At 43.1% G+C, this 16,766-nt stretch overlaps 1 protein-coding gene across 1 annotated transcript in view; it reads right to left on the bottom strand.

The window, feature by feature from the left end:
* Window positions 1–16,766, bottom strand: part of OSBPL3 (oxysterol binding protein like 3) — a 206,793-nt gene that overhangs the window by 68,813 nt on the left and 121,214 nt on the right. Inside the window, exons 4-11 of the mRNA XM_055143981.1 lie at window positions 15,066–15,182; window positions 14,807–14,860; window positions 13,426–13,539; window positions 8,653–8,820; window positions 7,214–7,334; window positions 4,963–5,066; window positions 4,668–4,760; window positions 2,766–2,922 (exon numbers count right to left, since the gene is read on the bottom strand). Coding sequence (XP_054999956.1) covers window positions 2,766–2,922; window positions 4,668–4,760; window positions 4,963–5,066; window positions 7,214–7,334; window positions 8,653–8,820; window positions 13,426–13,539; window positions 14,807–14,860; window positions 15,066–15,182 — 928 coding nt within the window. The remainder of the gene's footprint in view (window positions 1–2,765; window positions 2,923–4,667; window positions 4,761–4,962; window positions 5,067–7,213; window positions 7,335–8,652; window positions 8,821–13,425; window positions 13,540–14,806; window positions 14,861–15,065; window positions 15,183–16,766) is intronic.

Genomic DNA, 16,766 nt, shown 5'->3' with positions numbered 1-16,766 from the left:
TAACGGACCAAACATGATGACCTCTCAGTGTCTGTGTTGCACGTTCCAATGCCCCAAAGTAGAGAGAGAGTATGGGGAATATTGTCTGCCATAGAGGCGGGGGAGGGTGGGAAAGGGAGTTATACCCGGGATAATCCCAGGTATTGGTGGTGGGGAATGTGCACTGGTGGAGGGATGGGTGTTTGATCATTGTGAAATTGTAACCCAAACATGAAAGCTTGTAACTATCTCACGGTGATTCAATAAAATAAAAATAATAATAATAAAAAATAAAATGAAGGAAGAAAAACACAGAATTGGGGCAATACAGGGAACATCTTTTTTCCTTCCACTGTCCTTCTCAAAAAAAAAGTTTTGACCCCTGGGGCTAGGGAGATAGCTTAGTGCTGGGTGGTACTTGAGGGCCCTTGGTGTTGTTACAGGGAGGAGACAGTGAGGAAGAAGTGATTGGGATCAAACTGGGATCAAACTCGGGGCTTCAAGTATGTAAGGCAAGCATTCTACCCTTCTGATCTCTCTCCCCAGCCCCAGCTTATCTCTAATTCCCAGGTACAGGTACACAACATCCGGTTTTCTGCTGTGGAAGCATCTAGGCTAACTGTACAATAGCTAAGCCAGGAAACTGACATTGATGTACAACTCTAATTCAGATATGACCAGTTTAACATGCTCTCGTTTGCATACACCTGTAGATGACAACCAATCTACAATTCAATCTACAGATGACTCAATCTACAAATGATTATAATCTACAACAGTTTATAGGTTACAATGATTGCAATCTATAATCAATTGTAGATTAAATAAAACCTGCAAAAGGGAGGGGAAAGTCAGTGCAATTTTATTACGTGGATGTTTACGGAACCAAGACCACCACCAGGATCCAGAAATTCTTGTCACTTCACAATCTCTCCTGGGACCCCTTTAGAATCACACACATCCATTTCCTCTCTGTCTCCTGGCATCCTTGCCCTTTTCTTATGTTTATCACTTCAAAAGTATTCTAAAAGTATCTATGACATAATCTTTCATCAGTACCATGCTTGGTGTCCATCCATGTTGCTGCATCAATGGTCTGTTTCTTTTTACTGCTAATTAGTATTCTACTTGGAGGCATCTCATGGTGTTGAACCATCCCCCTGCTGAAGTTCTGGGGGTTGTTCCAGTCTGGGTAACATGAAGAAAATCAGCTCTGAACATTTTTTTGGGGCCACACCCAGCAATGCTCAGGGGTTACTCCTGGTTCTGCACTCAGGACTTACTCCTAGCAGTGCTTAGAGGACCATATGGGATGCTGGGGAATCAAATCCCGATCAACCACATGCAAGACAAGCAACTTCCCTGCTGTACTATTGCTCTGGCCCCAGCTCTGAACATTTGCATGTAGCTTCATGTATGGACTTAATTTTTTACTTCTCTGGGATAAACCCGAGACAATTTGGGTACACGGTGAGTGCATGCTTAAATTTATATAAGATTACTACAATTTTCTCAAGTGGTTCACCAATAGCCACTGCCACCAGCAATGATGGACAGATCCAGTTTCCTCATACCCTCACCGGTATTTGTACTGTCAGCATTTTTTTTTAATTAGTTCATGAAACTTTAACTGCAATTACCTACTGGCTAATGATAAGGAATATTTATTTCAAATTTTTGGCATGATGAACAATGGTATACTAGGTATCTTTATTTGAATACATTTTAAGTTGATTCCTAAGAGTGAATTCTTCAAAGTGGAGTTGCTGGAGAGGCAGATATAAAATATCCTTTAAATTAAAAATTTATAAATGATAGAAATATACAAGTTATTTTACTGAAAAAATAGCCAAAACCTAATGCCATATTGACCTTTATATAATGCCAAGTTACATGTTTACCAGTAACATATGAACTGCCCAGTTTTAAAAGCACACCTAAAGAGGGATGCTTGGCTTAATGATGGGACTTTTCCTTGCATGTGTGAGACCCTGGATTCCATCCCTTGCATTACACAAACACACCACACACACACTCATACACACATGTACGCATGCACAAATGCATGCATGTCACTGTCACTATATGCCGTAAAATATATATATATATAATATATAAAGTGAATATAAAAAAAGTGGGAGAGCCTCGCAAACTCCCCGTGTTGTATTCATATGCCAAAACCAGTAACGATGGGTCTCATTCCCCTGACCCTGAAAGAGCCTCCAATGTGGCACCATTGGAAAGGACGTGTAAAGAGAATCTTCTAAAATTTCAGGGTTAGGATAGATGGAGACATTACTGAGACCGCTCAAGAAATTCGATGATCAATGGGATGATGATGATGATAATATATACATATATAGCACTGTTGTCCCGTTGTTCATCAATTTTATCGATAGGGCACCAGTAATGTCTCCATTGTGAGACTTGTTGTCACTGTTTTTGGCATATCGAATATGCCAAGGGGAGCTTACCAGATTCTGCCGTGCGGGCAGGATACTCTCGGTAGCTTGCCGGGCTCTCCGAGAGGTATGAAGGAATCGAACCTGAGTCGGCCATGTGCAAGGCAAATAAATGCCCTACCCCCTGTGCTATCACTCCCTACAGCTCTCCCTATGTCTCAAGGTTGAAAAGAAACTTTTTACCCATGTACTCCACAGTACCAGGGAAATAAAATGAAAATTAAGTTTCTCAAAGCCTTAATGGAGCAGAAAATGAAGCAACTAAGATCTCTTCTGTAAGGGCATGCACTTAACATTTTTCACCCAAAACATTAGAAAACTCACCTTTATGGGCAATGTGACACAGGTCCTCTTGCATTTTGGAAAACTCTGATGAGGTTTCAGAGCCATCGGAATAATTTTTCTCTTCTCCAAAGTCAAGAGTGGACAGATTAGGGTTCGAGGAATGCAGTCTGACTGGGCCGGGATAAGGTTTAGGGACCTGAAGTGACATCAAAGGGGATGTTTCCTATTAGAGGTAAATTGCTTAAAATAGTTACTTGGTTCTAAGATTGGAAAGTAGTAAGAGGAACATTTTATAGGCTCATCTTTCTACTAGGGGGGATAACTTCCACCCAAAAAATAAATGACAACTCAGGAAGACACTTTCTGAAGCAACTTGTACTGACTCCTTATAGAATAAAAGTAGGTGAGAAATCACATAGACTTCTGGAAAACGACAGAAGTGTTAAAGTTATAGGTTGAAAATGACAGTTAAAAAGCTGCCAGCTTTTTTTCCTTTACACTCAGTTCCTTCCTCCTGCCAATATTCATCCACCACCTATCTAGGTTGCTAATAGTCACGAGGCATAAATAGATCCTTTTTGCTTGTACCTGGTAATTCTACAAAGTTAACATCTCAGAGGCCAGAGATAGAATTGTGGGTGGGCATTTTCCCTGCTCACGGCTGACCAGGGTTTGATCCTCAGCACCCAGTATGATCCCGCTAGACCGCCAGAGGTGATCTCTGAACACAGAGCAAGTAATAAGATCTGAGCATCACCGGGTGTGGGCCAAAGAGAAAAAAACCCACACAGTTAATTTCTCAAATACTTGAACACACTGGGCTAGAGCGATAGCACAGCGGGTAGGGCGTTTGCCTTGTATGCGGCTGACCCGGGTTCGAATCCCAGCATCCCATATGGTCCCCTGAGCACTGCCAGGAGTAATTCCTGAGTGTAGAATAAGGAGTAACCCCTGTGCATCGCCAGGTGTGACCCAAAAAGCAAAAAAATAAAAAAATAAAAAATAAAAATAAAAAAATAAAATAAAAATATTAAAATTCATCCCAGAGAACTTTAGTAAAGAATATACCATATAGAGGCCTGGAGTGATAGTACAGCAGGTAGGGCACTTGCCTTGCATGTGGTTGACCTGGGTTTGATCCCCGGCATCTCATATGGTCCCCTGAGCACTGCCAGGAATAATTCCTGAGTGCAGAGCCAGAGGGAATTCCTTGAGCTCAGAATAATTCCCTGAGCATCGCATTGTCCTATCTCCCAAAGGGGGAAAAACAAAAGGAGATACCATATAGCAGACAACTTATATATGTTTATGATTCATTTGATTTTGGGAACCACACCCAGTGAAGTAATATCCAGCTCAGTGCTCAGGAGTTGTTCCCTGCTGTGGTTCTGGGAATCAAACCTGGACAGGCTTGTGCACACATTCAACCCACTGAGCTATCTCTGCAGTCCCACAACGGCACAATTTTATATGCAATGGTTGTGAGGCAAATCTTGGGCTATGGATTCACTGTGCACTAGTAGGTTGGAGACAATAAGCCCAACCATGTCTCACAAAGGCCTCATTACGGAGACCCCAGCATGTGGGCTCAGAGGGATGATGAGTTGAATGAGGCCCGGCTAGAAGACGCCAGTCTGAGCACACTAACCACAGAATATACAACACAAGGTCCACGTCTGAACAGGGAAGATGGCAGATAGGCTGAGTATCACAAGAAGTTGAAATCCCAATCCCAGAAAGGGCTTCAGGTTTTGCAACCTCAGGCCATTTCCCCCTTAATCCAACCTCCATTATAAAATATCAGCAAGAACCTCTCTGGGTTAGAGAAAAACTATAGAACAGCTGCTCATCTGTTCTATTTGGACCCACTTGGCACCCATCATGCTTCGTGCAGAGCAGAACCAACGAAGAAACCAGCCCATCGGGGGAAGCCACGGTTACCTGCAGCGTTCCTTTGGCATCTTTGCCAAGAGCTCTGGACCGCCACCTCCTGTTTGATCTTTTTTCCTTTTTGGGACTTTCAAAAGCTCCACCCTTTGTTTCAAAACAGGAGAGAGAGCACAGACAGTAAGGTCCGCCAAACCAGTAGGCGCAAATGCATAGCAAAGTCACCACCTCCGTCCCCTGGAATTTGGCTGCAGCAACCACCAGAAAACATCCTGTTAGTGACAGGCTGGCGAGGAGCGAGGCAAGCAGAGGGCTGCCTGGAAGCAAGCAGAAGAAGGGCCTGGCTCACCTGCATAGCGTTGATGGCAGGGGCTGAGTAGGTGCGGTGCAGGACATCCATGCTTTGCAGGAGCTGGCTCATCTCCACCAGGTAGGTATGGCAGTGGGCAAGGTCTGTACGAGTCAATGCAGAGGAGAAGTCATAAAAACTTATCTTGCATCCAGGCATCACTATGCTAGTGCCAGCTGTTTTTGTTATTATAATTTGCTTTACATCTGCACGGACAGGATGTTTGATATTCTTATCTTCCAGCAAAGGCACTAGATCATCCTGGTTAAGGGCAGAGATCTGGAGAAGCATCAGTTGAAATATATTCCATGAATGGCATAAATCTTCCCTGTGCATCAGTTCTCTCTTCTGGCAAAGCGGGGGATAATCCTACATCCAGTTTACAAAATAGCTATTTGAGTTAAGTGAGTTAAATATCCAGTGGTTCTGGGGATTGGGAGATAGATCGAGTGCATCTGCCTAGAGCACACAGCGCATTGCAAGAATGGATTAAATCAGCATCGCTATCACCATCCTGCTCTCCCATAGCTGTCTGTCTCGGTACAGAAGCAGGTGATGTGAATGAAGTCAATGAAAGTTTTATAAACCCCTAAGGATGACTTTGGGAATCGTGGGTCTGAGTGAGGACTGAGACAATCTTCTGTAGACAACCCGACAGAGCCAGCAGCTCCTCACACCAGCTGCTAACTTACAAGGAGCCCTCAACAGGCAACTCACAGCCAACTGCCGTTTCTGTAGAGTCAAGGCCCAAAGGCCTTAAGAAGTGATTTTCCAATGAGGGTATCAACAGAATCATCAAGGGAATTTGTTCATCCACAGAGCAAGGGGATTTGTCCCTAATCCCCAACCCCAGATGTGGACCAGTGTCTCAGCCTGAGCTTAAGAAGTTATTGTTTCAGGAAGTTCCCTGGACAGGCCAGTGATGCCGGTGCAAGGTAGAGCTTCCAAGTCTACTATTCCGAAATGTCACACAGTAAATGTCATGACTGATATTTACTCAGAGGGCAACAATTTCTAAGGCCCCAGATGAGATCACATCTGCACTCAACATGACAAAAAGCATTTTTCAAGGTTATCACCTAGCACTTTCTATAAGAGAAGTTTCCCCCCTTCATATTTTTTAATTTGTTTTAATCAAAGTTGTTTATTTTTTATTGCAATTCTATAGTTTATAGTGCCTATTAATGATTGCTAATGCACATAATTCAAACAGTATTTTTTAATGGTGATTATACTTTAAATATCAACTGAAGGTTTTTATTTTAAATAATATCATTCTAAGTCCCTTTCAGATCATTAAATCAGTACATTCTCTAATCTCTTTTTGGGGGGGCAGTGCTGTGTCACATCTGATGATGCACAGGGGTTACTCCTGGTGGTGCTCGGTGGACTATATGGGATGCTGGGAATTGAACACGGGTCAGCTGCGTGCAAGGCAAATGCCCTACCTGCTGTTCTATCACTTCAGTCTGAATCAGTACATTCTCAATTCCATCAGTGACCTTTGGCTTATCTATCCCTTGGATGATTATTATTTTTTAAGCTAATCAAGGTTGAGAATACTAAATAAGAATTGTCTACTGTGGCTCCCACTTGACAAACAGAAGAAAATTATAACCCATACCCCATTTCCCCACTCTATAACAATTTAAAAAGATTCCTTGGGAGAGATCGATATTCTTTCATTCTAGAAACTCTTTTAAGGCCAGGGAGTTAGCTCAAAGGGCTAGAGTGCATGCCAGACATACACAGTGTTCCAAGTTTGCACCATACAACCTCCTTAGCACTGCCAGGCATAGTACTGAAACATCGGTGGTTCCCAGCACTTGTGGGGAGCCCTCAAAAAAATACCATGATTCTAGTGTGTGGTCAGGGAAGAAAATACCTACTTTGTGGGGGTCTCCATTTGTCTCACCCACTCACCTCCACAACAAAGATCTTTGATATTAGATGGGTCTCATAGTCATTTTTGTCTCTTAAAAAAAAAAAAGAGCTGTACAGACCCCAATCATGGAAACGGATTTATGATTTAGGAGTCTACAATAACACACACACACACACACACACACACACACACACACACACACACACAGAAAAGGCTAGAAGGAGTGTGTTTTATTAATCCTGAGAACAAACCTATTTTTTGTGTAGGACATAGACCAGTAGGGGAAAGTACAAACTCACCTGAGTTGCAAGTACTGAACCAATATAAGCCAAGACTACAAGGAGCAGAAATTTCAAGCCACTTTACCTTTTGAGCACTTTTCCATGTCCTCTGAAGACTGCAACCACAATGGAACTCGAGCCTCGCCACAAGAAAATGACAAAGTGCTTCCTGTTTGAAAGGAACTCTGCTTTGATATACTGCTACGCTGTTTCACAGAAGACAAAAACCAGTGTTAGTGAAAACAGGCCAGTGGGAAGTCTTTGTGCAAAGGTTAACAAAGTAGACTAATAGCAGGTAAAAATTATGTGCCTGGATAGGGAATGAAGCTTCTGGCATAGTCCTCCCACTGGAGACCCCAACTTGGCCATGTCACGCAAGGGGGCTCGGATGGCAGTCCCTATTTGCTTCTTCCATTAAATGATAAGCATGTCCAAATAGGCATGCAAATGTAAGGAAATGGTTCGAAATCCTGTATGTCCATGATTGTAGCTATCACTTCCCAAATTTTCTTCTTTTAAAATTTCATTCTAATCAATTAGATTTACAATACCATTACTCACAGGGTTCCTTGCACACAATGTTCCAACTCCACACCCTCTACCAGAGGGACCTGCTTCTCTTCAACTTTGTCTCAGGATCCCCTGTCCTGAAATTCCCCCTGTCCCATTGCCTTCTCACCGTAGCAAGCTCAGTTCTGTAGTTCTCAGGTGCTGTTGCCTTTGGCCATTTGTTATTCCCTTTCTATGCTTCTTTACATCCTACATCCTGAAGAGATCATTCCTATCTCTCCCTCTCCTTCTGACCAACTTCTCTTAGCATGATCTCCTCCAGTTCCATCCGAGTAGTGGCATATTGCATAATTCATTTTATTTTTAATAGATAGCTGAATAATCTTCTACAGTGTACCACAGTCATCTGTTCTTGAACATGTGGATTGTTTTCAGATTTTGGCTATTGTGACTAGCACTGTAATGCACATAGGAATGCAGATATCTTTTCTGAATAGAGTTTTGGGGCCCTTGGGGTAAATGCACAGAAGTGGAATCACTGGGTCACTGGAAGCTCAATGCTTAGTTTTTGAGGAGTGCTCATATTATTTTCTGGTAAGGTTGAACCAGTTGACATTCCTACCAGAAGAGATTAAGGGCTCCCTTTCCCTACAGCCATGCCAAAAGAAGTTGTTTTGTTGTTTGTGATGTGTTCCAGTGAGATGATCTTTGGTTTTGATTTGCATTTTTCTGATGATAGCTTAGATATTGCTTATTATATCTAAATGCAAAAACCAAACTCCAACTGGTCAAGAAAAAACTGGAATGCCGAGAGAAAAGGAGTCCTGCTTACACACTTTTCCTCTGTGATGGCCCGGCTTTCATTGAGACTTCTCTGATTCTGACCAAGTGGGATGAGGACTGATTAAATACCAGTTTAGGATTACCTTGTTTCCCCTGTAAATAACTTCCCATGTGGGATTCCCACTCCAAAGCCACTCCCTGTATGTAGACCCATTATTGACAAGTTGTTACCTTTCTACTTGAGATGGAGTCCAAGACGCCAGGTGCACCATCTGTGACAGTGGATCCCGGAAAAAAGTGATTCACTTCATGTGGAAACATGGCAATTTCGTTCTGACGGTACATTCTGTGATGGCGGAGTTTGGATACCCACTCCTCAAATACTTCCTCTGACTTTACCTAGTTGGTGTTTAATTGAAAGGGAACAAGGTGACTCATGAAAACATGTTGCCAATCTGAGGCCACTTCTGAACCCCCACTTTTCAGGACACATAGAAATATACATGTGTGTGTGTGTGTGTGTGTGTGTGTGTGTGTGTGTGTGTGTGTTTGATTGTTTAGGGTACACCCAGCAATACTCAGGCCTTACTCCTGGGTCTGCATTCAAGGATCTTCCCGGCAGTGCATGGGTGGCCATATAGGATACTAAGAATCAACCCAGGTTGGCCATTTGCAAGGCAAGCACCCTAGCCACTATCCTATCTCTCTGGCTCCATATATATCACCTTCTTGACTCAGTTTACATTTATGTGCTTTATGAGAAAACGTTAGTAGAGAGTAAAAAGAGTTTTCTGAAATATATATTTAGACTTTCCTAAAAAGAGACAAACTGCTCTGCTTTTAAAAAAGCAAAAAACTACCAGCTACATTCAAGAATAAACAAAAACATATTTTTCTAAGCATTTCTAATTTTCTCTTATTTCTCATAGTTTGCTGAAAATATTGGCGCCGTTTGTTTTTCAACAAATTTTTAAAAGATTGACCCTTCTGCTCAATCTTCTCTGAAATGAGTGAATTAGTAAACTCTTTTCAAAATATTTAAACTTGTAACCTTAATCTTCCCTGACATTGCTGAGAAATATATGCTAATGAATGTGAAGGTTATTAAAAAGAGTATTTTTGCCATTCTCAGAAATAGGGAAAAAAATCTGATAAGGTGTTATTGGCTATTTCAGGACTCTTCATACAGACACAGACACATAGATACACACACACACAAACACACACACACACACACACACACACACACACACACACACACCAGAGTCATTCTCTCCATAAATGGTAAACTACTAGGCCTAAATTCCCTGGAGAATGTTTATAACTAAAATAACTTTTATAATAAAATATTTCCAATGCTCATGGAAGTGTTAAAACAGACTATAATTAGAACTAGAAGTAGAACTAGAACTATACGCCATAAGTACTTCTTCTAAGTTAATATTTGTGTGTGAGGGTATATTAATATTTTCAAAATGAAACTGTGGGCACCTACATTTTAGAACTCAAAGATTCATGAAGTGGCACTTTAAAAATAATTCAGGGGATCATGGTAGGTTCACTACCAAGAAGAAAAATCCAGGTCAATCCTTTTAAAATCTTTACTAATACCACAAGGGAGAGCGAGGACATGGGGGATGAATGTCAGCAACATAATTCTTTCAGGAAATGTTAGGTCGACTTTTATGTATCATGTATTGATTGGAAGCACACGCATGACTTTTAACCCTTCCCCAATGCCAGTGAATGTGTCACTTACAGGAAGAAGCAAAACAAACAGACGCACATCCATTTGTCTTCCCTAAATTATAGATTTGAAACATTACATTTCCCAGATATAGTTAGCTGGGATTTTACAGGAATCTTCTATCATTCTCTGCATTGATCTACTCTCAGAGCCCTTGAGAATCAATGCCCAATGTATTCATCTTGACCTAGTTTTTATTGGTTAAACAGGTAAAGAAGAAAAATACTTTATAAAAATAACTGATCAGGGTTCTGCTCTAGTCCCTGAAGTATTTACAGGGCCAGGGGTAAATAGCCCCTTAACCTCTCTCTCGGCAGCCCAGATTCCTCACCTACACAAGGAGAGAATGGATTGGATTGCTCGCACTGAAACACTCCCCGACCCTGAGGCTATTAATCAGGCCCCTAAGAGAACTACTAGGAGAACTACTCCGAGCCCATTTCAGGAGAGTGAGCCTGCACCTCAAACAGACCGTGAAGTGAACTACTGTAAGAAATAGAAAACTGAGCTTTAAGGCATTCTAGCTCTTTATTTATGTGGGTCTGGGAATCGCAGGGCTACTCCCCAGCAGTACTCAGAGAACCAGGTGGTATTGGGCGTCCAGCCGAAGCGTCCTGCATGCAAAGCACACAGTCAGCCCGTCAAATCAATCTCTCTGATCTCTATCTAGTACTCGAAAACCTCAAAAAGAATGATTATCTTTACCATTGCCGTGACTAATGGGTAGACAAGAACCTGATCTTTCCCGACCACATTAAAGTACAGAGCAGAGGGGCTGGCACATAGCACAGTGGGTCAGGCAATTGCCTTGCACGTGGTCAACCCGGGTTTGATTCCCAACATCCCATATGGTCCCCCGAGCACTGCCAGGAGTAAATCCTGAGTGCAGAATTAGGAGTAGCCCTTGTGCATTCCTGGGTGTGCCCCAAAAAACAACAAAACAAAACAAACAAACAAACAAACAAAAAAACCCATAACAGAGCAGAGTCACTGAAGAACATAGAGAGAGAACCTAGAATATTTGAGAGGAGAGGAGACTGACATTGAGAAATAGGGTGGGAGATGAGGGGTAGTCTTTCTTAAATCTTATTTTCTTTCTTAATATTACATGTGTTTTCATCTTACTTCCCCATTGTGTGATTTTATATCCCAGAGAATACCTGGCATGGCCTGGAGACATCCATATAGGGTGCCACATCTGGAGCAAGTTACTGTCTTACCATGCACAGGCCTGGCTGCCAACTGCCAGGAACTTCCAGACCAGCCTATCATTAGTGCCAAGGTGAGTAGCCCAGCTTTACACAGTTAACATCAACCACGAACACAGGGACAGAAGCTAGGCTGCAGCCAGCGGATGAGTTGACCCCTCTTCCTGTCAACTAACCACAGGGATGCATTGGTCCAAGCACCACGCATAGGGTCTGGACACTCGCGGCTTCAAACATGCATCTCAGCAGCTTCTGGTGTGACTTTTCCAACCCTCAGCTCTCATTCTCAATATGCAAAGTCATGTGCCCAAGGCAGAGAAGAGTCTTAACATGTTCTCAATTAACTTCTAACATCGAGGTCCCACCTAATAATTATGTACAATAACTACACTTATTGTGCTTGCTGGGGGCTGGGCATGATGTCAGATTTTCTTCAAGCAGCCTTACACGATGAGCACTATAATCATTTCCCTTCTGGAGAGGAGGTGGATCGAGAAAATTAAGCTTTCAGAGTTGAAATAATTTGCCAAGGGACAATTAATAAGTAGTCAAGCCAAAACATGAGCCATGTCTAGATCTCCAAGGCTTTAAGCATAGAGATCTTATCCATCTTTTTACTATGGGGTACCTTTGGGTACCTTAGCTTCTTACACTGTGGGTACAATCCCATATGGAGTTGCACCATATGTGAGCTGAATGTGAATGTAGCGAAAAATCTTTAAAACTTCTTTCAAGGAGGTCAGGGAGATAACACTGGATTAGGGCGCCTGTCATGCATGTAACTGATGCCGGTTTAATCTCTGGCACCACATATGGTGCCCCAAGGACCACCAGGACTGATCCCTGAGCAGCACCAGTGTCGCTCCAAAACAAATACTTGTTTTAAAATAATTTTTTTAAATGAATATTAGCAAGTGTTTGGTTTGTAGACTTATTTTATAGACCTACTACCTAAGAGCATGCTAAGAATGCCACAGGCAGGGCCAGAGAGACACGGCAAGGGATAAGGGTTAAGGTTAAGGCACTTGTGTTACATGCAGTCAATCCCTGTTTGATCCACAGCACCACAGGGTCCCCTAAGAACTCCAGGAAGCAGGCTCTGAGCACTGCTAAGTATATTCCCAAGGCCATTAAATAACAGTAATAATAATTAATTTCTGCAGCAAAGAGGGGTGGCAAGAACTTAAGAGACAGCTCAATGGGCCGAAGCCCTTGGCTGGCATGTAGAAGGTGAGGGTTGGATTCCATGCTACATGGCTTGAGGAGCACTGAAGGGCGTGACTCCAAATAACAACAAAGAGGGTCATAAATGGGAAAAGTTTAAGAAGCCCTATTCCATACATTCCTTGCAGAAGAGAAGGCCAAAAAACAAAAGCTTTGCAGCTTTGAGAAGTATTATTTGGCTGCCTGTACTTTAGATGGAAAGTTTCTGACAGTCCCTGTAAGATGAACTTTTTCTTTTTTTTCCTTTTTAGGTCACACCCAGTGATGTTCAGGGGTTAATCCTGGCTCTGCACTCAGAAATCACTCCTGGCAGTGTTTCGGGGATCATATGGGATCCCGGGGATTGAGCCCAGGTTAGCCATGTAAAAGGAAAATGCCCTACCTGCTGTATTATCGCTCTGGCCCCCAAGATGAACAGCTTAATCAGTTCTTGATAAAATAAACTGAAGTTGTAAGACAAACTAAATATACTGGATTTCAGGAAACCCATTTTAATGTAGGGTAATTACTCTTCATGACAGAAGGTGTGGTCTGAGGACTGAGGGGGCCCATATTTGGAAACATTGTTGTCGCAACATATAAAGGGGTTACAAGAGGATAAGGGGACAGGAAGATGACTCCTATAGTGACAGTCCCACATGCTGAACGATCCCATCCGAAGATTAGTAAGGATCGTTACAAATACTCTCCTGGCAAAGGTCTCCCACACATCAACTGAAGGCTTGATGTAGCAAACCACAGTGCCAACAGGTCAGCAACTCACAATCCCTTTGAAACATAAATGCTCCCTGTGCCACCAAGGACAGCTCCTCGGACACCTCTCACCTTCAGATGGTAGATATGCTCCTCAGTGTCTAGATCGATGCATTTCGATGACTTCTTGACAGACATCACCGAGAGGCCAACATCAATGCAGCCATGCAGCTTCTCTCTCTCTATCTGTGGAGACACAGAGCAGGTCACTGGCAAACCACCAAGCTAAAATAAGTAGCATCCTTTAAGTAAAGAAGATATGGTCTAGAGTGAAAACTGATCAGCCAGGCACAGAACTGAGACCTCACTTGGCAATTACATGGAGGCAAGAAGAGGCTGTCATGGTAGGTGAAGTAAGATGGAAAGCGACAGCAATGATCTCCCTCATGCGCAGGATACAGAGAATCCAAGCAAGGCAAATAGGCAAAAAAGCACAATAGCACTCGGTGGGAACCAGTGCCAAGTTAAGTATGGCAATGCACCGTCTTATCTAATCTGTGAGGGAGAGTGTGCTCTCTCCATTTTACAGATGGGAAAACAGAGGCATGGGGGGTGGGGAAGGCTGATGCAGCCAGAAAGAAGGAGTAGAGAAAAGAGTCATGTGGATCCACTTGCTGGGGCCATGAACCCATTAGAACACAACCTCACCTCCTGCTGACTTCATTTCCACTGTCTAAATTCATTGGGAAGTGACTCCAAAGAAGGAGCAAATGCGAAAGCCCTGCCTGGCTCCTGTGAGACAAGAATTATGTCGTGTTTTCTACCTGCAAGCCTACAAGATGAGCACTCTGAGGAAGAAGGTAGAGATGAGGCAGGGAAGAAAGGGTTGCCTCTAGGGCAGAACTAGTACTCAGAGGCCCCATGAACCATCTGCCTTGCATTGGGGATCTTCACGTCACCTTCAGCACCAGCCCCAATCACTCAGCAGTAGAGCGACCCTGCCCCATGTTTTCTTTCAGTGGTTTTCCTGCAAAGATGACTTATCCCACCTACAAGCACCCCCTACCCTGCAGCAAACTCTAAAACCTAAAGAGAACCCCCAATTTTACAGTTGGGGAGCTTTTGCACCTCCCTGGCAGGTGAGTTGAGTCCATCTTATTGTTTTTTATTATAAGGGGGTGCACTCAGTAATGCTTAGTTAGACCCAAGGGTGCTGAGGGCGAAAGGTAGGGGAGGTGTTGGTGACCGATCTACACCTGGTGGTGCTTGATGATGCTTTAGGGGATTATAGGATGTCAGGAATCAAACCCAGGGCCTCACATGTGAGCTGATCTATTACCCAGAGCCGGAACAGTGAGGAGGAAGCATCCCTTTCCACGCCCCCCCCCCCCCCCCCAACACACACAGAATTCCTGGTTGAGAGAAATTCAGTTCCTCAGTGAGCACAACCTCATCCAACACCTAGGCTTTCAGGATTTGTCAGCAGCCTACTGGATTATATAAAAAGACTTACATCTGTTTGGCTCTTGGCATATTTCAAGATCCCTTTGTCCAGGTAGAAGAATCTCTGTGGGGAAGAAAGCACAATCCATGGAGACATTCCAGCCAAACATTCTTCCCCAGGCCTCAATGCTCAACTTCAAATTAAAGGCAAGTGCCTAGGAAGGGAATGGGACGGAGGGGAGGAGGGGGTCAGGGTCAGGGGGCGGGGGGCGGGGGAGGACATGTGCAGAGTGGGCATAGAGATTCTGAGGCCCAGCCCAGCATCTTACCTTGTGCCAGCCTTTCAGAGGCCACTTCCTCTTTTTCAGCAAAAATCCTTTCTGCACAGGTGGTTCCTGCGTGTAGTTCATCTCGCCCCTCAGTCCTTCCACCACTTCCCAGCTGTCCTGTTCCAGCAAGAGAGTTCGAGCTAAATGGCTGTCATTTAGACAATCATTCTATTAAGAAGCACTTTATCCCATCAACAAATCTATCCAAAATGATGAGTCTATTTGGGTGTGCTGGGAAGGAGAAATTTTAATTTAATTTCTGTGCAGTTCCTGGACTTTCTAGATTTAATTTGATTTCTCTCCCCCTAAAGCTCTCTCAGAAAGAAATATTTTTCTCTTCCAGTGCATGAACCCTGATGACCACAGCCGAGGGTAAAGATTTTACTTTCGGTTCTATTTTGGTTCCCGTGGACATCATCGCAGCTGCTTTTCCCTCACCACCAGACTTCTCTCTGAATTTTAATCAAAAGCTACAGACATCAGGAGGTCGGGGATGGGAAGGGAGGGGGAGCTGGCTTAAGAACTGGCGGAAAAGTATCCGACTGGATGCAAGTTGGTAAACATGGTTGAAATCACAAATGCAGTTGCATTAATATGCTAACATTCTAAGCATTTGAACATGGGAAATCTGGAACCAGTAAAAACCAGTAAAACCAGTTCTGCAGATGCTTTTTCATCCTGTTTTCCACATTTTTTTTTTATCTTTTCATCTGACCAAAAGACAGTTAGGCTGTTCCCACATCGTAGCTATCAGGCATAAGGCTTCAATGAGAAGTGAGGTGTAGACACTTTTTGCAACAAGATTTTGTGGCCAAAAGTGGCTTTTGTTGAGCAATTTGCCCCCATTCAAATTTCCAGGGGGTACAGGTAGAGGCTAGTAGGGTGGGAAGACAGATTGGAAACCTGGACCATGAGGAGCAGAAGCAATTATATTTGATTCCAGGAATGTGTAATGAGAAGCCCAGGAGTGCTTGGGTCTGTGTCCTCAGATTTACTACAGGAAAAACACCTGGTGATGAGAAGTCTTGGAATTCTTTAGTGAGCCATTCTGACAGAACCAACATTTATCTGATAGCTCCAGTCCAGACTTCATCCAACAGAGGCACTCCGGGAGTTGGAGCCACAAAAGGGCAATCTTCGGTAGGAAAAAGCCAAGCTTAGGTTTGGATCTGAAGTCAGAGGAGGTTTTTTAGAAAGGTAGCAATATTGAAGATAATTCATCATAGCAATTATTAGCAATGATGCAGTTATGCGCAGACAATAAATACAGAAATGTATATTATGAAGCTGCATACAGTTCTATAAATGTATATTTTTTCAGCTCAGAAAAACAGCCCTCAAAACTTAAAGGCTCACAAGTTGATAAATATTTCATGAGTCTTTTCATGAATCTCCTCCAGGAAATCTTCAGAGGAAAGTAATATTTCATTTATTAGTTACACAGGCGGGGGGGGGCTAAGGGTGGGGGGGCTAGGGGCGTGGGGGGGTTAGGGGTGTGGGGGGGTTAGGGGTGTGGGGGTGCGGGGTGGAGCTATACTGGGATTCTTGGTGGTGGAATATGTGCACTGGTGAAGGGATGGGTATTCGAGCATTGTATAACTGAGATTTAAACCTGAAAACTTTGTAACTTTCCACATGGTGACTCAATAAAAAATTAAAAAATTAAAAATAAATAAATAAAAATATATATATATTAAAATT

Source organism: Sorex araneus, chromosome 1, assembly GCF_027595985.1.
Source record: "Sorex araneus isolate mSorAra2 chromosome 1, mSorAra2.pri, whole genome shotgun sequence".
Taxonomy (NCBI): Eukaryota; Metazoa; Chordata; class Mammalia; order Eulipotyphla; family Soricidae; genus Sorex; species Sorex araneus.
Note: the sequence above shows the minus strand (reverse complement) of the source record. Positions and strands in the feature narration are given on the sequence as shown.